The sequence below is a fragment of the Callorhinus ursinus genome, unplaced genomic scaffold, assembly GCF_003265705.2.
Source record: "Callorhinus ursinus isolate GAN/ISIS: 27379988/994484 unplaced genomic scaffold, GSC_fseal_2.0 scaffold12, whole genome shotgun sequence".
Lineage (NCBI taxonomy): Eukaryota > Metazoa > Chordata > Mammalia > Carnivora > Otariidae > Callorhinus > Callorhinus ursinus.
Window position 1 is genome coordinate 80,474,148 of NW_027397074.1, and position 25,376 is coordinate 80,499,523.

Below are 25,376 nucleotides of genomic sequence, written 5' to 3' on the forward strand. Positions count from 1 at the left end.
CAACTACTTAATACAAGTATTTTGGGGGGAAAAAAGTGTTTTTCCATAATCATAGCATTTGGAGGTCCAGAATGGTACAGACATACACACTCACCAAATGCAGTGATGTAGTTTGAATCAATGGCCCTGAAATCCTAGCTATTTGGGCACTGTAGGGCCATCAGATGTGGGGTGCTAAATATTATACACACACACACACACACACATACATGAACCTTCTCTTCTTGGTGCTCCCACTCCTCATTCCTACACCTCTCCGCCCCCCCCTAAAAAAAACCCAGAGCTTTAGAAGAATGAGTTGTGGTTCACAATGCTAAAGACTTGACCTAAAATATCCCTGAGTGTCTCTTGTCATCCTATCCCTCCAGGGAATTCCAGAGAGAGGTCCAGGCTCCGATTTGCTCAGGCTCAGTCCTGAGTTTGGAAATAGAACATGATTTAATGCCAGGACCAGAGACAAGGCCCAAGATGCCTGATGTCTCCCCCAGCAGGAGAGATGGGCCCATGGAGGATGCCAGGCTCCACGAGATCATGCCAGAAGGAGAACTTGCCCGGGAGAGCTAGCACTGCATCCAACAACCGGTCAGCTGGGTGGAAGGCAGTGAAAGAAATGCAGCTTTTAATTAGTGAGTGGGGAGACACATAATTACTGAGAGAAACCCAAGAGTAAACTCGTTTACTGCTTACAACAGACACTGGCTCATTTGTCTGGCAAGGAAAGGAAACATAAACTTACAAAGAATTCAGAAGTCATAGGGACCATTCTTTCTCTCAGGGCTGCCATACAGGGGTGTGGAGGAAAGGGTGGGGCCGGCCCTCATCCTTCTCAAATCAGGTCCGGCAAGGTGAGCCCACAGCGGGGGGGAACGTCTGACTTCCACCCCAGTCAATAGAGTCCACAGTCCTTCCTAACACTGCTGTCTCCTCTCCCACCCACCCTTCCACTCCTTGGCACCACGACTAGGGGCCACAGCTGTTCTTGTCTTCCTCTCGGACCTCCTGGGGCACTGAGGGCTCCTCCACAGAGGTGGCAGGCTGCTCCTCTTGGGCCCTGCCAAGGAAGGGCCCCGTTCCTGGTCTGGCCGCTTCGGGCAGCTGGGTGGCACCTGGTGAAGGCTGCCTGCTCACAGCCGGAGCGTAGGGGGCTGGAAACAGATCCGGGAAGAAGCCATCACCTCCGGGGGGCTGCCCCAGGGCTTGTGGACAGAAGGGACCAGAGAAAGGCAGTTCTGGCAAGCAGAGGTCATTCCAAGGGGCCGGACCTGTGGAGTCAAAGAGTGCAGGAAAGATGAGACAGGATTAAGGGTACCCACCAGAGCTGAACATACTCTGTGACAGACTCCCCGCCGCCTCCCACAGAAACACAGCTTAGGAACCCAGTGCGGGTGAAGTACTAGCACCAGGAGCTCCCCCACAGGACCGGGTGTGCTCCTGACTCGAGGTTCTGTGGTTTGGTAGCATCGACTCAGAGGGGCCTGTGGGTCAGGCCAGTGCCCCCTCTCGTGGGCAGCAGGGAGACTCGGAATGGACGGTACACATCTTTCCTTGCTTCTAATGGAATTTAATCTTACTGTGATGGTTGCGCCCAGATTTCAGAGGTCCGGGTGGCCTGTCAGAATGCTCAGGTCAGCTGCCATTTACTCTGTGTATTTCCCTCATACTGTTTCTCCCTATTTTTTCTAACCCTCAGCAAGTCCCTCCCTGCTAGAGGAATACTATTCCCATTTTAGAGTCCGGGGAAACTGAGACTCAGCAAAGCTGGGAGCGGCTGGGCTGGACTTAAAACTCCAGTTTTTGTAACTCTGCTCTGCAGCTCCCCAAAGAGACCCAAAGAGCTTCGTAAAGCCAACCAGGGCCACGGAGAGGGGATGCGCTCACCGCCTGCCATTCAGCCAGGGAGGCTCCCTGCCCCTTCTCACCTTCCTGGGTCACAATGGGCACCTTCTTGTCCAGCCCCAACTCACCCACGTTCCCAGCAGGTGGCTGCAGCACCATCTGCCCTGATGGGGGGCCGGAGAAGTAGCCCTGAGAGGGACCCGCACTGGGGCCGTAAGGTGATGTGAAGAGGGAGTCATCCGGCAGCGGAGGCATCAGGGAGTGGGGTGTGGGGAAGGGGAAGGCGTGCAGGTAGGAAGACTGGGGCTGAGGTGGTTGGTACAGCTGGCTCTGCGGAGCCTGGGAGAATGGGAATGGCCCTGGCTGGGGGCTCTGCTGGTAATCCTGGGCTTCCAGTTCTTCCAGGTATGAACAGGTGGATGGTGGGGTGACACTGTGGGGGACAAAGGAGTATTTTGTGAGGCTCAGGGGTAGCTTCCTCCCTGTGACCACACAGTAGGTGAGTCCCTACCCATATCTCCATGACCCCAGACTTGCCTCTTCGCCTTCTTTCTCTTTCTGTTCCTGGCTTCTCACCTTCTTTCCTACTTTTTTGCTGGGATAGTCTAGACCTTTCCCACCTCAAATCTACGTAAACTTTTAATCCTCATCACAATTAGGACTCCTTGCTTCTCTCAGCTAACCCCCCCACCACCCCGCTAGATCTATCTTTTCTCCTTCTACACCCTCCCAAGATAACTCAGGTGACCACCCCATCAGGCTCCATACCTTGTCCCCCAGGACCCACAGGGGCCATCTTTGTGACTGTTGTCACTGACAGGAGTATCCAGCAGCAGAGGCATCGTTTGGGGGGTAAGGACAGGGCCCAGGGGAAAAGGAAGGTCGACTCTTCGAACAGGTGGGGGGCTGAAGAGTGGCGGGGTCACTGCCACCCTTTGAGTATTCTCACTCTGTTCGGTTGGGGCCAGAGTCTGGTCAGAGGTCAGCAGCATGGGGGGCTCTAGGAACCAAAGTCAAAGAGGCTTACAAAGCTAAGAAAATGGGGAGGCAGATTTGGGATTATGGATGGTTAGAAGTGTGCCATGCCCAGTTCCCCTTGAATAGGCCCCACTGGACCAAAACCCTAGAGATCACTGGCCCACCTTCCCATCTATCTAGAAAGGACTCTGTCTTTCCAGCTGCCATTCCCCACCCCACCCCCCCTACCCCCACACACATAACCCTCAGAAGATGGTCAGCTTACCTGTAAGAGTATCCAGAGGGGGCTCCTGAGGGAAGGTGCCAGGCTCTGGGGCCAGGGACACAGAAGGTGGCAGCTCAGTTGCCGAGCTGGAGGCAGGCAGAGTGAAGACTGTAGCCCTAGTGTCCCTAGATTTAGACCAGGGCTTCAGTGCAGGGAAAGGGACACCAGAGTCCCAAACACTGCCTTCCTGCAAGACCCTGGCAACTTCCCGACCTCCTCCATCCAAAGTCTAAGTATCAGCCAAGAATTCCAGCCCTCATGGCCAACTTTCCAACACTCTCTCCTTCTAGATCCTAGGAGCCCAGCTTAGAGCCCACCTCCTACTTATGGGGATGAGATCCAGGAGGAGAAGTTCTACCTGCACTGACTGCTGGCAGGGGTAGGGGCAGGGCCTGCAGGACTGCCCTTGTTCTCCTTCCCATTCAGCTTCTCCACTTTTCGCCACTTTGCCCGGCGATTCTGGAACCACACCTGTAGGGGAGAGACCCTTGAAGAGTTCCAGAAGCTCGGCTGAGACTATGACTCAGGCTCTGATTGTTGCACAATGAGCTGGATGACTTTAGGAGGTCACTTTACCACTTGGTTTCTGACGCCTTTCTCTGCAAGAATAGTTTTATGACAAGATTCATCTAGATAGCTCTGAGGTATTTTCCTCTTCTAATCTGAGGCGGTAGCAACATGGAAATAGGCAGGAACACAGCCAGATCTAAGACCTAACCTCGGCCCCTAAAGGGAGATGCTGAGCACTTGCTGTGCTCAAGAGTTCCAGCTGGTGGTTTCTCCTCCACCCTGAGACCCGTTGGCCAACGCCCTTTACCATGATTCGTTGGGGAGTGACCCCCACCGTCTGGGCAATCTCCCGGCGCTTATCGCTGTCTGGGTAGTGGTCTTCTTGAAAGATCCTTTCTAGCTCCTCCAGCTGGTCTGGAAGGAGAAGAAACTTGCATGAGGACAAACAGTGATGTGGCAGCAGAGGAGAAAGACAGATGCCTTCCAGACAAGACCATTGTCCCCAACCCAAGGGTCTTCCCAGAGCCTTGCAACTAAGTTTCCCATTGGGCTGGAGCCTTCTCTTGCTCTCCTGGGCTTTGTGGCAGGGAACTGTGTGGTGTTTACTTTCCTGCTCTTTCTAACCTGGTCCCAACATCGCTTTCTGATGAGGCAACCCATTGAGGGTCACAGGGTGTGGCCCTGCCACAGGTCAAGAGAGGATTCAGGACAAGGGGATGTACAAATTACCCACACTGTAATCCCCTGGGGCTACTGTGTTCTCTGTTGAGCCCACATTTCCCAGAGATGACACCAGCTCTCCTAGATTGTCTCTCACCTTCAGGGACTCACCTGAGCGGTATAGGGTCCGAGTCTTTTTCCGAACTTGGCAGGTCACTTCCGGGGTCCTCTTCTGATCTGTGTTTTGGCTGTTCTGAGCCAATGTGCTGAGGAGGTTGGCCAGATGGCAGGGCCCCCGGCCTGACCCACAAGGCACTAGGTTGTGTGTGGCATGGGCCAAGTTAATGACACCAGGAGATGATGTGGAGGCCAGACCCCCGACACTGGGCGTTTTCTGCTTACTGGAGGCTGGAGAGTAAGACCTCTTCCCTGGCTTTGCCTCTCTCACTGGGAAGGAACAGCCTTCCTCAGGAGGCTGGGGTCTAGGTGGGGCCATAACTGTGTCTCTGTGGAGAGTCCCAGAGCCAGATGGCTGGCTCCCCCTCCCAGTATCTGCCCCAGCTGCTTCTCCAGGGGCCTCTGATGGCGGCTTCTCCCCAGCGACCTGGCGGGAGGGGGGCAGTTCCTCACTTGGGGCATCCCGAGTGTGGGGGGCTGGACTCTGCAGCAGTTCCTCCTCTGGCCCAGCAGCCAGGGGCTTGCCTCCACCTTCCTGGCCTGTGGGGAACAGCACCCACTGACCTCAGCCCCAGGGAGAAGGAAGAGCCTGGCCTTAGAGGACTGCTGCTTCCTGCTCTGCCGCCAGTTTCCCGTTTGGCCTCAAGCTTTCATTTGTCCACTCGACAAAGAGGGTAATAATTCTGTTTACCGTTCTTAGAGCTTGGCCATTGTAACCATCGAATTAGATAATCCACTGCTTTGAAAAATGTGAGCAGATATATGCACCCATGAGGGGGCCTGAGCTCACATACATAGCTGGTAGGAGAGCAGTCCTAATTCCGGGGGTGGGGGGTGTGCTTACTTTCTGGGAGTTGTCTGGGTTTTTTCCCCCAGACTTACCCCCAGGAATGTGAGTCAAGGATCAGGAATCTGTTGAGGCATTTCTAAGGGACAAACGGTGAAGCTGGGAGTGCACTGGGAGAGAGAGATTGACAGTCTGCTGTTTCTAAGACTGGATCTTGTCCCTGCGCAGACAGAGGCATTATTGCTCAGAGCAGGGACGACGACAGGCTGGCTGGTGGTATGAGGAAGGAGAGCGGGCGGGGGACACTTTGGGTTTCCGGCAATTTGGGCGAGCTTGTAGCCTAGTGAACCTGGCACGTAGTAGGTGCTCAATGACCGTGACATATCAGAGAGCTAGGCCTTGGTAGGAAAGGGGACGGGCGTCGGAACCCAGAGGAGAAGGGTCCTGGGGCTCCCCGGTCGGCGTGCAGGGAGGCGGGAACCTCAAGGACGGAGGGCGCACGGTGCCGGGCCTCCCTCACACCCCGCGGCACCGCCAGCCCCTCGGCCCACCCCGACCCCGAAGTCACCCGACGCGGGCCGCGTGGCCAGGGGCCGCCCCGCCGGCGTCAGCCTCCCAAGCCCGCCCCACGCTCACCCCGCGGTTCCGGGCAGCGCTCCTGGGTGGGTTCCATGGCCAGGGCTCACGCAGCCGCCGAGACCGGCGGGGCTGCCCTCGCGCGGCCTAATGAAGCCTCGCCGGCGGGCAGGTGTGCAGGGGCCTCCCGGGCCCTGGGGAGCCCGAGCCCGCGCCCCTCACCCCGCCGCCAGGGCGAGGCCCACCCGGGCGGGAAGCGCGTGGGGCAGCTGCAGGGCCGCGCGGGCCTGGGGGCCGCCCCGCCCCCTCGGGCCCAGGTGTGCGGCCCGCCGCCCCTCCCCTCAGCCGCAGCTCCCGGGAGCGGGGCCGCCCGGCCTCCCAGGGCTGGCGACAGTCGTGCCCCCCACCTCCGCCCCGGGGACCGGCCCTTCCGTGCTAGCGGGGGGAAGGCCACTCTGGAGCAACGAATCAAGGGAGCCCCACACGTTGGGCTCGCTGAAGCTTCTCCAGGCCTCAAGCTGAAGGAGCCCCCAAGACGCCTCCCGACTCGAAGGTCCCGAGCGCCCAGAGCTGGCCGCGGGACAGGGCGAGCAGGCTGAAGGAGCCGGCGCCGCCAGGTAAGCTGCGCGAGGACGGGGCGCGCGGACGCGCGGGGAAGGGGCGCTCAGGGCCGCGGGGTACCCCGCCAGGAGCCATAGCGGGCCCAGGGTGCCTGGGCATTCCTCTCCGTACTTGAGGTCCCAGTTTGATTCTCTGAGAACGCCTGGGAGCCTCCTAAGGGAGCTCTCACAGGGGTGATGTTTGTCATTCCTGGTTCATAGCACGTTTCTTGCCTTTAAACAAAGTCTTACAGAATTTAAAATTCTCATTGCCGCCTCCTTAGGTCCGTGTCTGACTCTGAGTGGAAAGCACGGGCCAGACTGAAACAGGTGCTGGGAGCTGGGGGTGGGGTGGGGTGGGGTGGGGTGGGGTGGGGTGGGGTGGGGTGGGGATGGGGGGGCGCGTCCGGAACAGAATCCAGGTGTTTTGCTTTTAAGACTTAAAAGAGTCTGGACAGCAGGTGCTTTCCTGCTGTAATCACCTATCTTCGTTTTCTTGTGCCTCCATTCCTTTGAGGACTTGGGAGAGCTGTCAGAGATTTAGTTCTGTTTGAAACATAAAAAGATAAACGAGTCAACTTCATGACAGTGTGATCAGAACTTCAGGAATCTGATGTTTCAATCCGCCCCCTATAAGACTAATATCCTCTGATAAATGAGAGGTTTAGAAAGAGGGCCCAGTTTCTCAGCTGGAAATGAAACACTGGGGGCCTTGTGAGCAGGGCATCGGGGGCAGTGAGGTTGCTCTCTGCCAGGACCCTCAGATGGTGATATGGTTGTAAATGGAACACAATAATTGGCTTGATTAAACATTCATAGGACACCTACTGTATGCCAGGCCCTGTGCACAAGTCAATTCCTTGCCTGCAGAAGCTTACTGGTGTAGAGGGGACTAGAATAATTCTATAGGCAAATGGACTATGTCAATACAGGGTGGCCAGCGGTGAGTTAGGAGTATGCACAGGCTCTTAGGAGCCCAGAGGAACAGGAATCTCTCCTGGCCTAGGATTGAGGGAGCGGGAAAGATGAGGATGACACATGAGCTATGAGCTAAAGATTAAAAGAGGAGGCAAGTTAAATGTAAAGCTGACCTTGCCCCAGCCCTGCTTAAAACCCTGCAGTGGCCCCTGCCTGCCCAGGAGGGAAAGACCAAGCTCCCTAACAGGGCAGGAGCCTTCCAAATCCTGGCCCCTTCTCTCCACCTCAGCTCACCTGCTTCCCATGCCCAAAGTTCTCCAGTCTTACTCTGTTTTGACCTCTTGTTTCTCAAAGAGTGTTCCCACCTTTCCCCTAGGTCAGAATTTCTTAGGGAATTTGTGCAAAATATGGCTCCCAGGCCCCATTCCCAGAAATTTAAATTGGTAGGTCTAGAGACGGACTCAGAAATAGCCATTGTAACAAGCCCCTCAGGTGATTTTTATTCATGTTAGAGTTTGAGACACTCCTAGACCTTTCAAAAAACAAAGTCAATTAAAATCATCCTGGGGACGAGCATGGGGGACGTGGTGGGGGGAGGTTGTGTGTGGGGGGGAATGACCTTTTCACCTTCACTGAGGCGTCTACTGCAAGGAGAAGCCAGCACACTTAATTAATTGATTCAAGATCTAATTGTATAAAAGCATCTGCTCTGCATTTTAGGGAATTGGAGATGTTGGCATTTTTCTAAACACATAAATAGTTGAATTTGTTGGGCTTGGACTATGACATTAGAAAAATTTAAGTTTCCTTTCTTTGTTGCTATTCTCGGCTGGCCATTGTGTGGCTTTTTTTTTTTTTCCCCCAAATGACATACTGTTTGTCTATTTACATGAAAATTTGATTTCACTGCTTTGTGTGAATTTGGCCTCTTGAGGCTTAGAAGAACATCTTGAGGTGTTTCCTTGGGAGGGGGTTGTATTGATGATACGGGCTGTTAAAAGTCCTCCCTCATAGGTCAGCTGCAAGGGCAGGGGGTAGGGGAGGAGGACCACTCTTTATAGGGAGGGCGAGAACGTTGTTTTAGGAGTGCTTGGGAATAACTCTTTCTAAGTCTGGTTTAGTTAGATTTCATCTTGGTGATGTTCAGACAAGTTCATTTGCTCAACCTTGCTTAGAAGGAAGGGTTTATTTTTAGTTTGGGGATTCTTAGTTTTCAGAGTCAAATTATAAACCACCACCACCACCCTCTTACCAAGAATCCTTTGTTCCAACATCCTTTTCTTCTCGTGAATAGGAGAATAACAGAAAAAAAAAAAAAAACATGTCTGATGCTACTAAGCAATGTCATCAGGCATGTTCTCAGTCTGTGTGGAACTGACTGGACCATTAGGTTAGGCAAGTGGAATAAGCATTCTTTGTCTTTCTTCTCTTACTACGTATGGTGAAAAAAATAACCAGAAGGTGGCTGGTTGAGAAACACGTCAAAGCAGAAGCAGGGTAATTTGCTCGTCCTACCTGCCACACCCAGGCATAGGCGGCAACAGGTCATTGGAAGGCCTGGGACCAGAGAGGCAAGAATATGGTTGTGAAAGACAGAAATCTGAGCAGGCCCTGGGCAGGGAGAGAACAGAGTCACAGCACACGGGGAGGTGAGGACCCTGAAACAACCAGGGGGAGAGGCACCTGTCCAAGGCCGGGGAGGGCAGCTGGAGTCAGTCTCAGGTTCAAGAACCAGGACACCTGAAGAGGACAGAGGGCCAGATGATCAGATAAACACTGTGGGCCCCTGACGACCGAACTGATGGTGCCCAGTGGCTTCCTTTGGAAATCCCGGGAGAGGACAGTTGGAGCTTGCTGGTTTGGGGCATTGAGAACACCTGGCTAAGGTGGGAATCTGCCCTGGCAAGGAGAACACAGGTTCTGGTGTGGGTTAGCCTAATAACCTTTAATCCCTATGCCCCAAACACTGAAGATTTCGTACTTCTACCAAGAATAGTGACCATGCTCAAGACATGGGGTTGCCGCTGCTATTGTTTTGAATCAGGCTGCAGTAATAATAAACCACATTGCTGTGTTTTATGATTTAGGAAGTACTTTCCCATCTGCTCTGATGGTCTCCTCCCGGTGTTCTGGAGCATTGGAACAATTTCTGCTCTATGCTAGTCTACTCCAGGATTGCAGAGTTCTAGTGGTAATTACTGCATGGCATTCAGGATGCCTCAGAACCTGGCCCCAACCTTCCCTCGGACTCCGTCCGAAGCCACTTCCCCTGCCCGCCCCTCCAGTCTCCTCACAGGCTCTTGTTCAAACCTTGTCCTCTCTCAGAATGGCTCTTGCCTTCTCCTGCCTCAGGGCCACGGGTCATGTCGTTTTACGGGCACGAAACACCATCCCTTCCCTTTTATTTCTGTCAAAGTCTTACTCATACTTCAAAGCCCAACCCAAATATTCTCTTTTCTGTGAAGCCTACCTCAGCTTTCCACGCTGCGATGAGCAGCTCCCTCCCACGTCCTCCTACTGCGCTGGGTTTGCCCTGATGTTCCCGCACTCAACACAGGCTGACCTGATTAGAGTTTTGTATGTTCTCTGCTGGATTGTGAGTTCTTGAGTGTTAACATACATCTCTTCATGCCAGGCACTTTCTACTTTACAAATACCAACTCATTGAAATTTCTTATAATAACCCCAGGAGGTATTATTATTAGCCACATTTTGTGGAAGAAACTGTGGTGTAGAGCTTGGGTACTTTGCCAAGGTCACACAGCCAGTAAGTGGCACACCCAACATTTGAACCTAGTTAGTCTGGTTCCTACCTGTCCTCTTAACCACTAGACTATACAACTTATTTTGTTTCTGTCACGGTCCTTTAGTGCTTGGCACAATTTATATTTCTGTCACGGTCATTCAGTGCTTGGCGCAGTGATTTGCACGTGGGAGATCAATAATTGCTCGTTGACCAAAAGTTAATCACCACTGGCAGGAGTTAGGGAGTAGGAGAGGGAGGCTGAGAGGAAGCCCTGGCTATCTTCAAGGAGCCACAGTGATGGGAATGTTCTGAAGCTTGGCCAGTGACAGTCACGTGAACCTACACGTGAGATACAATTTCCTAGAACTGGGTATATACATATACACACACAGGTAAGTGTGTGTGAAACTGGGGACATCTGAGTAAGGTCTGTGGCTAGCACCAATGTCTGTCTCCTGGCGTGATTGTATATTATGGTGACGTACAAGGTTACTATTGGGGGGAATATGGGTGATGCGTGCATGGGATCTCCCTGTATCATTTCTTACAACTGTGTGAGTATACAGTTATCTCAAAAAATTTTTTTATTGTTGATCCCAGAGTTCTGATCACAAATTCAGTTCTCCTGGACTTAGTTACATTAAATTCACATTAAGTAATAATATTTTGTGTATAGTAGCACTGTAACTATAACCTTTTGTTGACAGCAATTTTAAAACATTTAGGTTTAAATTATATCTATTAGATAAATTATATCTATTTCTTTAACAGGTCTGTGGATAGGAAAGCAGAGGAATTTACGTCTAACTTGTTTTTAAAAAGTAAAACAGTAGGGATGCCTGGCTGGCTCAGTCTGTAGAGCGTGCGACTCTCGATCTCAGGGTCATGAGTCCAAGCCTCCACTGGGCATGGAGCCTACTTAAAATAAATTTTGTCTTATTTATTTTTTAAGTAGGCTCCATGCTCCAACTGAGCCACCCCGATGCCTCTACTTAAAATGAATTTTTAAAAAATTAAAAAAGTAAAACAATAGCAATGTCTCTGTTCATAATAAGAATGCAAATTTATGAGGAAAATATTGGTAAATACTGAAGGATCAGAAAAGGAAAAACAATTTCCTGTTAAACAACAGCCTCGGTTATTAACAGTTTGTATAGTTCCTCGTAGCACGTTTACCATTATTGTGTTTTACATATGTTCTCCAGGATTGTAATTCTATATAATTTGGAGCCTTTTCTTCCCTTAGTCACACAGTTCCATAATGTTTCAGCTTCAGAATTTATTGAGTGATACTGCAATTCGTTCTGTACCTATTGGAAGAAAACTTAAAGCCTTACATTTTTCAAAACTAAAAACACATTTGAAATAAATCTTCTAATTTTTTCTCTTACAGACTTTTTTTTTTTTTAATCTCTTTCAGTTAGTGATTGATCTATCTGGTCCATGGTTTTTACAGTCCGAAGCCCATGAGGAGCTGCCAAGTGGTTCATTGCGCAGAAATAGACAGGCAGCCAGGCTGACAAGTGTTGGGCTAACGTGCTGATCATCAGGGAGGAGTCGGGGATTCTGAGGTCATAAACCTGACAGGCCAGCAGGGCAGCTTTTATGAGCGTAAGAGCCCCTGAACACAGTGTTTTCTTCCTTTGGTATTTTCCACCGCTGCCGGTGACTTGAGCGATTTTTCTGGTGTTCCGGTCTGGGTCCGTGCCCCCACCCCGGGAGAAAGCGCTCTCCCAGGAGGCCTTAGTGTGTAGGAAGAGAGCTCGGTCTTCTGGCCAGAGTGTGGTGGTCCTTACGGTTCTCCTGGTCCTTCCGGGACGTGGACTTGTGTCCTCCTCGGCTTTGAAGCCTTCTTTGTCCCCCAAGACCGAGGTACCCTCCAGGTCTGGTGAATGGTGTGAAAAATGAGGTCATGTCATGGTCAGCAGGCTCCTCTTCCCTATGGGGACTCCTAAATTTTAGGTTGACTAACATTAGGGTGACAGTTCTAAGGCTTTGGGATTGCAGATGACCTGCCCTTGTCTTTAAATGCCTCCTTGCGCTTGATATCAATCAGGCAAGATCACTAGTGTGGGTTAGAAGCTGGGAGAGGCTTCCTTTGCATGGAAGGGCAAATAGGGAAATACTAGGCTCCCATAGAGTGAGGGAGAGAAGTGAAATGCTAGGAGCTGAGATTGATTACCTGAGAAATAATTAGGCCTGCAAAACCTGTCATTCAGTTTGTTGGAAAGACCAGGGAGCAGTAGAACCAGATGGGCTGCTAGACCCAGTCTCAGTTTGCAAAAGGCTTCTGACTGTCTCTGTCTCCCAAACTGGGTGCTGCATGGGCTCTTAACTTGGTGCAAGGGAGTATGCGCTTTGGGGGCCTGGAGTTTAGGCAGGCTGCCAGAGCAGGCCCAGGGGGAGGGAAAAAGAGCAACAGAGATGGGAAAAACCATATTTGGAAATAAAGATGAACTAGACGTTGTTACATACACCTTGAGTCCAGGGATCTAATTTCTGATCTGACCTCTTAGAGATTCTGCTCCAAGTCCCGACTGCTGGCTTCTGCGTGGATTTGGGCTCATGGACCAGGACAAACACTGAGGCCTCTCAGACTTCTCAAACTAAACTCCTGATTCCCACCACACAACTGTGACACCCCCAGTCCTCTTTATTTTTGTACCACCCACCCCGTTGGAATCACCCTTGATTTCCCTGCCTCCCTCCCAGCTGATGTATAAACTGTCAAAATACCGCCACAACGCATCTCCAGCTCTTTGCATCTCCAGGTCATCACCACCGTGGTCCAGGCCCCGACCCTCCCCTGCCTCTCCCTAAGCGACAGCTCCCTAGCCTTGTCTCCTTGTTTCCTCTCCTGTTGGGCTGTCATCCATTCCTCCACAGGCTTGCACAATAGTCTGAAAATGTACACTAAGCCACGTGTCACTCTTCTGTTGATATGCTGCAATGACTTCCCACTAGACTTGGAGGAAAATGCAAACTTCTTATGATAGCCCTGCACGACCCACTCCAGTGGCTCCAACTGAATCTCAGGTGACTGCTCTTGTCCTTCCCGCACCTTGAACATACTGAAGGTTTTCCTGTCCCGGGGTCTTCTATACGCTGTTCCTGTGCTTGGAAACTGCGGTCTTCATTCTTGTTGTGCCTGGTTCCTCCTCAGATCTTAGCTTGAATGTTCTCCCTCATTGAGGGCTCCTTGGCCACACTGTCTACTTAACACCTGCCTCCTAATATTTTCTCTTTGTTTCCATTTCAACTCTTTTTAAATTTGACTAAGTTTTTCATTTTAATTCCAGTATAGTTAACATCCAGTGTTATATTAGTGTCAGGTGTACAATAGAGTGCTTCAACACTTCCATACAACACCCACTGCTCATCACAACAAGTGTACTCCTTAATCCCCATTGCCTATTTCCCCCAGAGGGAGGGGGTGTAACCGTCAGTGTGTTCTCTGTAGTTAAGAGTGTGTTTTTTAAGTTTGTCTCCCTCTCTTTTTCCCGTTGCTCCTTTGTTTCTTAAATTTCACTTATGAGTGAAATCCTATGGTATTTGTCTTTGACAAATTTTACTATTCTAGTTCTGTGAAAAATGCTATTGGTATTTTGATAGGGATTGCATTAAATGTGTAGATTGCTTTGGGTAATATATACATTTTAACAATATTTGTTCTACCAGTCTTTGAGCGGGGAGGGTCTTTCCATTTCTTTGTGTCATCTTCAGTTTCTTTCATCAGTGTTTTATAGTTTTCAGAGTACAGATCTTTCACCTCTTTGGCTAGGTTTATTCCTAGATATTTTATTATTTTGGGTATAATTGTAAGTGAGATTGTTTTCTTAATTTCACCTGCTGCTTCATTATTAGTGTGTATGAATGCAACAGACTTCTGTACATTGATTTTGTACCCTGCCACTTTACCAAATTCATTTATCAGTTCCAGTAGTTTTTTTGGTGGAGTCTTTAGGGTTTTCTATAGATAGTATCATGTCATCTGCAAATAGTGAAAGTTTTACTTCTTCCTTACCAATTTGGATGCCTTTTGTTTCTTGCCTGATTGCTGAGGCTAGGACTTCTAGTACTATGTTGAATAAAAGTGGTGAGAGCGGACATCCTTGTTTTTTTTCCTGACGTTAGGGGAAAGGTTCTCAGGTTTTCCCCATTGAGTGTGATGTTAGCTGTGGGTTTTTCATATAAGGCCTTTATTATGTTGAGGTATGTTCCCTCTAAACCCACTTTGTTGAGGGTTTTTATCATGAATGGATGTTGTACTTTATCAGATTTTTTTTTCTACATATATCTGAAATGATCATATGGTTGTTACCCTTTCTCTTATTGATGTGATGTATCATGTTGATTGATTTGTGAATATTGAATAACCCTTGCATCCTGGGAATTAATCCTCCTTGATTGTGGTGAATGATTTCTTTTAATGTATTATTGGATTCAGTTTGTTAGTATTTTGTTGAGGATTTTTGTGTCTATCTTCATCAGAGATATTGGCAGGTAGTTCTCTTTTTTTGTGGTGGCTCTATCTGGTTGGGGTATCAGGGTGATACTGGCCTCAAAGAATGAATTTGGACATTTTCCTTCCTCTTCTATTTTTTGGAATAGTTTGAGAAGAATAGGTAATAGTTCTTCTTTAAATGTTTGGTAGAATTTGGCCTGTGAAGCCTTCTGGTCCTGGACTTCTGTTTGTTGGGAGTTTTTTGATTACTGATTCAATCTCATTGCTGGTAATTGGTCTGTTCAAATTTTCTATTTCTTCCTGCTTCAGTTTTGGTAGATTATATGTTTCTAGGAATTTATCCATTTCTTCTAGGTTGCCCAATTTGTTGGCATATAGTTTTTCATAATATTCTTATACAATTGTTTGTCCTTTCTGTGGTGTTGGTTGTTACTTGCCTTCTTCCGTTTGTGATTTTGTTTGTTATTTGGGTCATCTTTTTTTTTTTTTTAATGAATCTGGCTAAAGGTTTATCAATGTTGTTGATCTTTTCAAAAAGCCAGCTTCTGGTTTCATCGATCTGTTCTATTGCTCTTTGAGTTTCTATATCATGTATTTCTGCTCTAATCTTTATTATTTCCTTCCTTCTGCTGGTTTTGGGTTTTGTTTGTTCTTCTTTTTCTAGCTCCAATAGGTGTAAGATTAGGTTCTTTTTTTGATATTTTTCTTGCTTCTTGAGACAGGCCTGTATTGTCATAAACTTCCCTCTTCAAACCGCTTTTGCAGCATCCTAAAGATTTTGGATCACTGTGTTTTCATTTTCATTTGTTTCCATGTAGTCTTTGATTTCTCCTTTGATTTCCTGGTTCACCCATTCATTGTTTAGTAGCATGTTATTTCACCTCTATGTATTTGTGCTCTTTCCAGGTTTTTCCTTTTTTTCTTTTTATTTATTTATTTTTTTTTTGTGGTTGACTTACAGTTTCATAGTGTTGTTTTCAGAAAAGATGCATGGTAGAACTTCGATCTTCTTGAATTCGTTGAGACTAGTTTTGTGGCCTAATATGTGATCTATTCTGGAGAATGTTCTATGTGCACTTGAAAAGAAGGTGTATTCTGCTGTTTTAGGATGGAATGTTCTGAATGCATCAGTTAATTTCATTTGGTCCAGTGTGTCATACAAAGCCACTATTTCCTTTTTGATTTTCCGTTGGGATGATCAATCCATTGATGTAAGTGCGATGTTAAAGTCCCCTACTCTTATTCCACTACCATCAATTCCTTTATGTTTGTTATTAACTGTTTTATGTATTTGGGTGCTCCCATGTTGGTGCATAAATATTTACAATTGTATCTTCTTTTTGGACTGTCCCTTTTATGATTAGTGTCCTTCTCTGTCTCTTGTTATAGTATTTGTTTTAAAGTCTATTTTGTCCAATATCATTATTGCTACCCTGGCTTGCTTTTGACACCATTTGTGTGATAAATGTTTCTATATTCCCTCACTTTCAATCTTCAGGTATCTTTAGGTCTGAAATGAGTCTCTTGTAAAGAGCATATAGATAGGTCTTGGGTTTTTGGTGTTTTTTTTTTTGTGTGTGTTATTTTTAAAAGATTTCATTTATTTGAGAGAGAGAGAGAGAGAGAGAGAGAGAATAATCAGGGGGAGCAGCAGAGAGAGAGGGAGAAGCAGACTCCCCCCTGAGCAGGGAGCCCAACGCAGGGTTCGATCCCAGGACCCTGAGATTATGACCTGAGCCGAAGGCAGATGCCTAACTGACTGAGCCACCCAGACATCCCTAGGTCTTGTTTTTTTATCCACTCTATCACCCTGTGTCTTTTGATTGGAGTGTTTAATCCATTACATGCAAAGTAATTATTGATAGATATGTATTTGTTGCTGTTTTGTTTCTTGTTTTATGGCTGTTTTGGTAGTTCTTTTTCAGATTCTTGTTCTCTTTCATTGTTTGTTGGCTTTCTTTAGTGATTCATTTGCTTTCCTTTCTCTCTATTCTTTGCATATCTATTACTAGTTTTTGATTTGTGGTTACCATTAGGTTTGTATGTAACATCTGCATTAAGTAGTCTGTATTAAGTTGAAGGGTGCTTATGTTTGAACCCATTCTTTACTCCTCCCCTGCCCACGTTTTAGATGATTGGTGTCATATTTTACATCCTTCTATTTTATGAATCCTTGACTTATTTTTATAGAAATACTTATTTTTACTGCTTTTGTGTTTTTTTGCTTTTTTACACTCTCACTTATGGTCTTTCCTTTCTACTCAGAAAGTCCCCTTTAATATTTCTTGTAGGGCTGGTTTAGTGGTAATAAACTCCTTTAGTTTTTGTTTGTCAGAGAAACTTTATCTTTTCTTTTATTCTGAATTACAGCCTTGCTGGATAGAGTATTCTTGACTGCAGATTTTTCCCTTTCAGCACTTTGAATGCCACTCTCTCTGGCCTGCAAAGTTTCTGCTGAAAATCCCCTGATAGCTTTATGAGGTTTCCCTTGTATGAAAGTGTCTTCTTTTCTCTTGTTGCTTTTACATTTTTTTTCTTTATAACTACTTTTGCCCTTTTAATTACCATGTGTCTTTGTGTGAACCTCCTTACGTTGATATTTGGGGGGTATCTTTGTGTGTCCTGGCTCTGGATATCTGTTTCTCCTGATTCAGAATTTTTCAGCTATTATTTCTTTGAGTAAATTCTCTGTCCCCTTTTCTCTCTCTTCTTCTAGGGTCCCTATAATGCAAGTGTTGTTATGTTTGATGGAGTCACTGAGTTTCCTAAGACTATTCTCAATTTGCATAATTTTTTCCACTCATTTGCTCAGCTTGATCATTTTACATTACTTTGTCTTTTGGGTCACTAATTCATTCCTCTGCTTCCTCTAGCTTGCTATTTATTCCATCAAGTGTATTTTTAATTTCATTTATTGTGTCCTTCATCTCTGATTGGTTCTTTTTTATCTCTTTGTTAAGGGTCTCACTGATGTCCTCTACACTTACTCTTTTCTCAAGTCCAGTGAGTATCTTTATGATTGTTACTTTAAATTCTCTATCAGGCATATTACTTATATCCATTTCACTTAGGTCTTTTGCTGTGGTTTGATCCTCTTTCTTCTTTTGGGACATATTCCTCTGTCTCCTCATTTTGTCTAACTCCCTGTGTCTGTTTCTTTGTGTTAGGAAAGTCAGCTACATCACTGTGCAAAATGTTTTTATTTTGGTGTAGTCCCAATAGTTTAATTTTGGTTTTGTTTCCCCTGACATATCTAGAAAAATGTTTCTCTAGCTGATGTCAAAGAAATTACTGCCTGTTTTCTTCTATGAGTTTTATGTTTTCAGGTCTTACATTTAGGTCTTTACTCCATCTTGAGTTTATTTTCATGTATGGTATAAGAAACTGATCCAGTTTCATTCTTCTGCATATAGCTGTCTAGTTTTCCCAGCATCATTTGTTGAAGAGACTATCTTTTCTACATTGTATATTCTTACCTCCTTTGTCATACAGTAATTGGACCATATAACTGTGGATTTATTTCTGGGCTCTCTATTCTGTTCCATTGATCTATGTGTTTATTTTTGTACCAGTATCATACTGTTTTGATAACTACAGCTTTGTGGTATATCTTGAAAATCTGGGCGTGTGATACCTCCAGCTTTGTTCTTGTTTCTTAAGATTGTTTTGGGCTACTCAGCATCTTTTGTGGTTCCATACAAATTTTAGGATTGTTTTAGTTCTGTGAAAAATGCTGTTGGCATTTTGATATGGATTCATTAAATCTGTAGATTGCTTTGGGTAGTATGGACTTTTTAACAATATTGGCACTTCAGTACATGAACATGGAATGTCTTCCCATTTGTGTCACCTTCAAATTCTTTCATCAATGTTTATAATTTTTGGAATACAGTTCTTTCACCTCCTTGGTTAAGTTTATTCCTAGGTATTTTATTCCTTTTGGTGCAGTTGTAAATGTGATTATTTTCTTAGTTTCTTTTTCTGCTACTTCATTATTAGTGTTTACAAATGCAACAGATTTATGTATATTAATTTTGTGCCCTGTGACTTTACTGAATTAATTTTACCTGTTCCAGTAGTTTTTTTGGTGAAATATTTAGGGTTTCTTTATATATAGTATCATGTCATCTCGAAATAGGGAAAGTTTTGCTTCTTCCTTAGCCCATTTGGATACCTTTTATTTTTTTAATTTTTATTTTTGTCTGATTTCTGTTGCTAGGACTTCTAGTACTATGTTGAATAAAAGTGCTAAGAGTGGACATCCTTGTCTTGTTTCTGATTGTAGAGGAAAAGCTCTCAGTTTTCACCATTGAGTATGTTGTTAGCTGTAGGATTTTTACATATGGCTTTTATTATATTGAGGTATGTTCTCTCTAACCTTTATTGAGAGTTCTTTTCATGAAGGGAACTTTGTCAGATGATTTTTCTGCATCTATTGAGATGATCATGTGATTTTTTTTGTCCTTTCTCTTGTTAATGTGATGTATTACCTTGATTGATTTGTGAATACTAAACCACTCTTGCATCGCAGGAATAAATCCCACTTGATCATGGTGAAAGACTTTTTTTAATGTATTGTTGGATTCTGTTTGCTAATATTTTGTTGAGGATTTTGCATCCCTGTTCACCAGAGATATTGGCCTGTGGTTTTCATTTTTTGTTTGGTATGAGGGGGAATACTATCCTTGTAGAATGAATTTAGAAGCTCTCCTTTTCTATTTTTTGGAAGAGTTTGAGAAGAATAGGTGTAAACTCTTCTTTAAATGTTTGGTAGAATTCACCTGTGAAGCCGTCTGTTCTGGATTTTATTTATTGGGACTTTTTTTGATTACTGATTCAATTTAATTGCTAATTAGTCTGTTCAGATTTTCTGAACCGAAAGATTATATATTTCTAGGAATTTATTCATTTCTTCTAGATTGTCCAATTTGTAGGCATATAATTTTTCATAGTATTCTCTTATAATCATTTGTATTTCTGTGGTATTGTTATTGTTTACTATTATTGGTATAGTTATTTCTTAATGTTTTCTTTATGCCTCTTTTACTTAGGGTTCATATAGCTTCTTGGCTTTGTGCATTTGTAGTATCCATCAAATTGGGAGATTTTTCGTCTAGACAGTATGCTGGGGTAATCATAAGGTTCAGCTCATTTGTTTGTTTTTTCCTCAGGAATGACTGTCCTGTATTGGCTGTTGTCCAATGTCTGAAAATGAGTGTTGCATATATTTTGTATAGTTTTTAGTGGTTTTTGATGATAGGCTAAATCTTGTGTCTGTTACTCCATATTGCCTGGAAATGGAAGCACATAGAAAGTATTTTTTAAATTTCAGTTAGCCCTCTACTGCCTACACTATGATGTTCAAACTCCTAGTTTAGCGTAGTTCTTTATAAGATGACTTCATGACAACCTCCGTCCCCAAGTTCACCCACTTAATTTAAAAATTTGCCAAGTCTTCATCATATCCAAATTTCTTCATCCTCAGTGTGTTGCAGTGTTGCACATGCTCTTGTCTCTGTCTAGAAAGACCTTCCAATGTATCCCCCATCTGACCAAATTCTGCTTGTTCTTTAAGACCTAACCCAATTGTCAATTCTTCTGTTAAACTTTTCCACAAGTCAGTATCCATAGCGACTGCTGTGTTCCTACACCACTCAGAATATGACTCTCTTATGCACTTAAGACACTTTTATGGAGATTCTTATTTTGACTTTTACACCTGACTGAAATCTTTTAATCTCCTAGAGGGCAATAACCTCTACATCTTATTCACATTTTCATTTCTCAGCCTAGCTCAGTACCTTACTCATAGTGGGTTCTTGGCAAATGTTTACTCGGCAAATGAACATCCTGTCACAGCGCATAATATTGCTTTCTGAGGATAGTTATTGGCTTGCTTATTTGAGAAACTTGGGACTGATAAATAAGACAAACTAAATAAAACTTGGACTAGAATAGCTGTCACTAGCTAGCAGGTGTTCCAAATTATGTTTATCAGTGAGGATGCGGAGCAGGTGCTGGTTCCCTTCTAGGGTATTATTCTACCATTAAAATAATTCATAGCCGATATTGTTTTTTCTCTCTCTCTCTCTCACAGATAGTAGAGTTCTGTGAGAAGTGCGTGCAGGAACAGGTTTTCCTTAGGAGTTCCCTGGAGTTAATACAATATAATCATTTTCAAAACATCAGCTTTAACTTGAGAGATCATTAGAATTAGGATACTTCTGGCCTGATGGAAGGCCAGTATCTCAGAGACTTATGACTAAGATATCCCCTGAATTGCCTTGGACATGTGCAATCAAGATAATGTATATGGGAGATTCAAGATTCCTGACTATTCTTGAAAGCTGACAATTTAGGAAAGGGCAAACATTTTGAATGCCTACCTCCATAATCAGGATGGAGAAGGGTAATCAGATGTGCCACCAAATAAAACAAAGCCTATGAGACTATAAAGAAAAAGAAAACAAAACATGAGTTTATTATCTTGCCTGCCAGGCAAGGGAAGATATAACACTGAAAAAATTGACTGAACAGTTAATAGGAGTGGGGGTGTGAAAGTGGGGGTTAAGGTGCTTTATCCACTGGAATGGAGGTGTCAAGATGGTAATGATAAGTAAGGATTGAAAACTTCTTCTCTGAATGGAATGAGTCTATATGTCTATATGTGATGCAAGTTCATTGGTCAGAAAAGAGTCTATAGTTTGTTCCCCATAAAGGACTGATATATCAGATTATTCACAGTTGTGTCTTTTATTAGCTTAGAATGGTGGTTCACTAAAAGTTGTTTCACAACTTCACCTGGTTGAAAACAGTTTTAGTGAAACTCAGCATTCAAATTTTATTTCTCTTAAGCATGTGTGAGTGTAAGTGGGATAATGTAATTTATCCCACAGAGAATTTTGGGGGGACACACCTGATTTAGCTTGGAGAAAGGTGCAGCATGGGCTCTCTATTGGCAGGGGGAAATGAATGATGTTACAAATCTGGGACTCTCAATAGGTAAAACTTATCAAATGCCGAAGGAAAGAATTTGGCTTTAGAGTAGGGTAGGCTTGGTTTTGCTTTGCAGCGTAGCCACCTATTAGCTTTATGAATTCATCTAAGTCTCAGGGTTTTTTTGTGTAAAACATAGTTAACAGTATCAGTCTCCTATCAGTTACTGTGAGGATCCAGTGAAATGGTGTATATAAACCACCTCCCATGGGGCTTTCCTGTTCCTCATGGGATGAAGAGTAGATAGCTAGCTTTCCTCTGCTGTGAACTCCCACCCATGCATTCCCATGTATATGAATACCTCAGCTGTCCCTCCGTACCCTCCTGAGCTCCTAGCCTCCTGAGCATACCCCTCCCATGCTTGTTCCCCTTTTCCATACATTTCCCCTTTCATTTCTCCCTTTTCCTCTCAATGCTTAAAATAATATTTGCAGGTCCAAAGATAACTTTTATTCATATTCTTCATTCACAAATAGATTATACTTTAGTACAGCATTCTTCTGCATTATAAGATTTTAAATGCTTAGTGTTGGGAAAATGAGCTGCTTTGGGGAAAAACAAATAGTCAAATGCAACTCTACAGGAATTTTAGATTTGGGGACATCAGAGAACCAGCATCTTAGAGGCCCAGAACCAGTGAGTATGTCTCTTCTTAATCCCCCATCTCAAATACAGGGCCCTATATGGCCTATAGCATAATCCTACTTTTACTCAAACTGTAAAGATCTTGTGTGACAGGGCCCAGAACACTTTGGAGCATTTGATACTCATTGAGCAAGGCTGAATGGCCTAGCGTTCTTTCTGGTCACAGGAGAAAATGGTCAAGGTGTGGGGATTCTAGGAGACCAAGGGATTAGTGAGATTAAAAACTGCAAAATACCCAAATTCCTATTGAACAAGGTGGGGAACTGGGTATCTTGTTTTATCAAAAGAAATTCTATGCCTTTGAAAAGTTGAGTCTTCTGGATCACTGTCCCTAAAACCTGAGGGCACTGTGAATTTCAACATTCTCTTGCCAAATTTAGTTTAAATTTATCCCTCATGCCACTGGAATAATTTTTCTAGAAGAGCGACAGAAGCTCACGGAAGATAGTGACTTAGAATGACTGCACTGTTGTTTCACAACTTCTTTAGGCAGGTTGGAGACTAACGATTTGCATTTATATGGAAAGGGCCATCCATGGAAGATGTGTACAGTGTGAACCTTATTGGGGCAGGGGGGTGGGGAAGAAATGGCAGAGTGTATAGGACAGGTTATAGGATTGGTTATGCTGCAGAACAACAATAAAAAAAGAGATCCTGAAATCCCAGGGCTTAGAAACAAGAAGGCTTTGTTGTCTTCTCCATGTCCGGCACTGGTCAGTGGGGCATTCTGCTCCATATGTTCAGAGACGCAAGCCACCATCTCATTGTCCCATCATCTGGAAAGCACATGCTGTTCCTCAGACCGGCCAGCAGAAGTGAGGGCTTTTCAGCTCTCTCGGCTTGGAATCCACCCCATCCTTAGTGCCCCTCTGTTGTTACCCTGAACGAGTATCTGGCCCTGATTAATTGCAAGGACAGTGGGAAGTGGGGGGAGAAAATGGACTATTTAGGGGAGCACTGTCATGTCTCATGTAGCCTGCTCTTCTGGTCACCAAATATCTATCTGCTTCCTTCTTCCCAATTTCTGACCGTCTAAAAGTTCTGTGTGATCTTTGCATCTGGCAAAAGTTCTAGGGTCGCCGAGTGCTGTACGGTCATCATTCTGACGGGTTATGACCTGACTCCTCTAGGTTGGAGGTCTCAGAAGTAAGGAGACAAGTTATCTGCTGCCCCGGTAACCAGCACACATGGTGGAACAGGAACAGGTGAACAGTAACAAACGCATCTTGTGACTGTGAAGTTTTGTGCATTCAGTCTTCTCACCAGAAAGAGGGGCTTTTCTTCCACCTTCTGGCCTTTCCCTGCTGTCTGAGAGGGGTCTCACATTTCTAAATAGAATCTCTCCTGCTGCAGAATTCATCTAATTCTCCCTGTTTCTCTAGGAACTTCTGCCCACCTATTTGGATTGTTAACCCCTTTGTCTCCATCGGTTTCTTCTCTGCCACTTGAGTGCAGGTAATTGTTACGTGTCTTAAGCACATTCTCTGTGCAAAGACTGGTGCCCAGGTTTCAGACTGACAGACAAGGACGACCCTGGATTCTTAGTGGCACTCAGATTCTCCTGGAAATAGGTAGGAAAGAGATGTTGGGAGATCACCTTTTGAGCTATTAATTTGTATTTTGTTCGTTGTATTTTTTCCTCTTTCATATATCAGACACATGATTAAGCCCTTCACATTCCCTGGAATCAGGAGTTTTTGCAGGGCAGAGAGCCAAAGAAAGCTGCTTGAAATCAGAGACCTTTCCTGCCTTTCTTAAAAGTGTAAAAGATAGTAAAGGGTCTGGTGGGGAGAAGAAAGGCAAGGAGAGAGTGCCTTTGAAAGGAGCAAGCAGGGAGATTGCCCTGCCGGGAGGAGGTGGTGGTGGGAGTCCGGGGGCTGCTTTGGCAACGTCCCCGGGATGAGGAAGGACCCCTTGGGGGCTGGCTCGGTTTGTGTCTCGGGAGGCCCACGGGAACTAGGATTCCATGTGTTTTACCTTCTCCAAGGTGCAGTCTTTGCTTTCTTCCTTTCCACCTCCCTCACATATTTCCCAAGTTCCTGCTGTGGACAGTGCTCAGAAATGCCCTGTGGATGCAATAAGTGATGGTTCTAACTCTGGTGTCCCCGAAGTCGGCTAGGGGGACATAATTCTAATGTAATGATTCTGAAGATAGAAATACGATCAAAGCAGTCTGAAAGAAAAGGAAATGGCCAACCCTCACACATTACTTTCTTTCTCTCTCTCCAGTGAACTCTTGCTTCATTTCTCTGGTATTATGTTCTCCTGACTCCTTATCTCAAGCAGTTCTTTGACCCTTTGCTTTCTGAGCATGCTTTCTCTGTCTCCTGTCTGTATTTCTTTCTCTCCAGTAGCTGGAGAAGTCTATCATGTGTTTATTTGTGTCCTCTAGTGTTCTCTAAATCTTAAAAATGTAGGCAAAAAATGAATTTATTGAAAAATATTTGAGTAGCTCCTAGGTGGTGGGGTGGCAGGGGGGAAGGTGAAAAGTCATACTTGGAAAATGGCTTATCAGGAATTAAGTTCCCATCACTCTAAGAAGAATCTGTGTTTGGCATCTCCATGGGTGCCTTGACACTAGGGAGGCCATTGCTGTGAATAATTTTTTAACTCTTTCTGAATCTTTAAGTTCCTCCTTTGAGACTCAGAGTCCTGAGCAGAAGCATCGAATGGACCTGGTCTTGATGCATCCTTACAGTCCTGCCACTAGAGGGTTGGGGCAGGCAGTTACTGGCTTCTAGGCTCCCATGTTGAGAAATGAGGCTCTGCTTCCACCAAAATCCACGAACGAGTAAGGGTTCTTCTGAAATAGGAAGGTAATTTGTGGCCAAATATATATACATATATAAAGTCCCTTTTCAAATATCATTACCTGCCTATATTTTATCAGGAGACTCCGATTCATCCCAGGTCCATAACTCTGATTCTGACCTGTCTCCCCTTTGGTGTCCTCTCTTTCCAGACGCATCCAGAGCCTTCCTCTTGGATGCTCCATGGCGCTCCAAGCTGACATAGGCTGGGCACATTCATCTTCCTTCCCCTTCTCATGCTAGCTCTTGCTTCAAGGATCACTTGGGAAATGCGTTGAAATGCAGATTCCCTGGATTCACTCCACCTCCCCAATTCCGATGTTTTGCCTGGAGCAGGGCCCAGGAATCTTCAAGTTTTAGCAGATGGCATATGTAATTTTGATGCTAGTGATGGCTGTTCTCTTTGAG

At 45.3% G+C, this 25,376-nt stretch overlaps 2 protein-coding genes and 1 long non-coding RNA gene across 7 annotated transcripts in view; 2 read left to right on the forward strand and 1 right to left on the reverse strand.

Moving 5' to 3' along the window:
• The window catches only part of ARHGEF5 (Rho guanine nucleotide exchange factor 5), a 34,768-nt gene extending 34,140 nt beyond the window's left edge, over positions 1–628 (forward strand). The window contains exon 17 of one of the 2 annotated variants that reach the window (XR_012380384.1): positions 492–628. The gene's annotated coding sequence lies outside the window, so the exon portion shown is untranslated. The other variant, XR_012380385.1, reaches the window with a different exon arrangement.
• A 114-nt stretch (positions 629–742) lies between these two features.
• NOBOX (NOBOX oogenesis homeobox) lies at positions 743–5,984 on the reverse strand. Of its 4 annotated transcripts, XM_073899326.1 has the most exons (9): positions 5,850–5,899; positions 5,309–5,433; positions 4,421–4,966; positions 3,897–4,003; positions 3,438–3,550; positions 3,080–3,204; positions 2,605–2,836; positions 1,920–2,269; positions 743–1,262 (listed from the first exon to the last, which is right to left on the reverse strand). In XM_073899326.1, exons 3-9 carry the CDS (start codon positions 4,743–4,745, stop codon positions 961–963), a joined length of 1,554 nt encoding a protein of 517 aa, XP_073755427.1. In that variant the 5' UTR covers positions 4,746–4,966; positions 5,309–5,433; positions 5,850–5,899; the 3' UTR covers positions 743–960. The 4 variants fall into 4 exon arrangements, with proteins under 4 accessions (XP_073755427.1, XP_073755428.1, XP_073755429.1 ...); XM_073899327.1 differs by lacking the exon at positions 5,309–5,433 and having other exon boundaries at positions 4,421–4,696; positions 5,850–5,984; XM_073899328.1 differs by having other exon boundaries at positions 1,965–2,269; positions 4,421–5,433.
• A 4,321-nt stretch (positions 5,985–10,305) lies between these two features.
• LOC141373925 (uncharacterized) overlaps positions 10,306–25,376 on the forward strand; it is a 93,773-nt gene continuing 78,702 nt past the window's right edge. The window contains exon 1 of the long non-coding RNA XR_012380388.1: positions 10,306–10,444. This is a non-coding gene — a long non-coding RNA (uncharacterized lncRNA). The remainder of the gene's footprint in view (positions 10,445–25,376) is intronic.

Coding starts and splice junctions, on each gene's coding strand:
- NOBOX (XM_073899326.1), bottom strand. CDS start 4,745: ATGGCCCCACCTAGACCCCAGCCTCCTGAGGAAGGCTGTTCCTTCCCA. Junction 2,837..3,079: donor CCCTCTGGATACTCTTACAG/GTAAGCTGACCA, acceptor TTTGGTTCCTAG/AGCCCCCCATGCTGCTGACC. Junction 1,263..1,919: donor GCCCATTGTGACCCAGGAAG/GTGAGAAGGGGC, acceptor TTGACTCCACAG/GTCCGGCCCCTTGGAATGAC.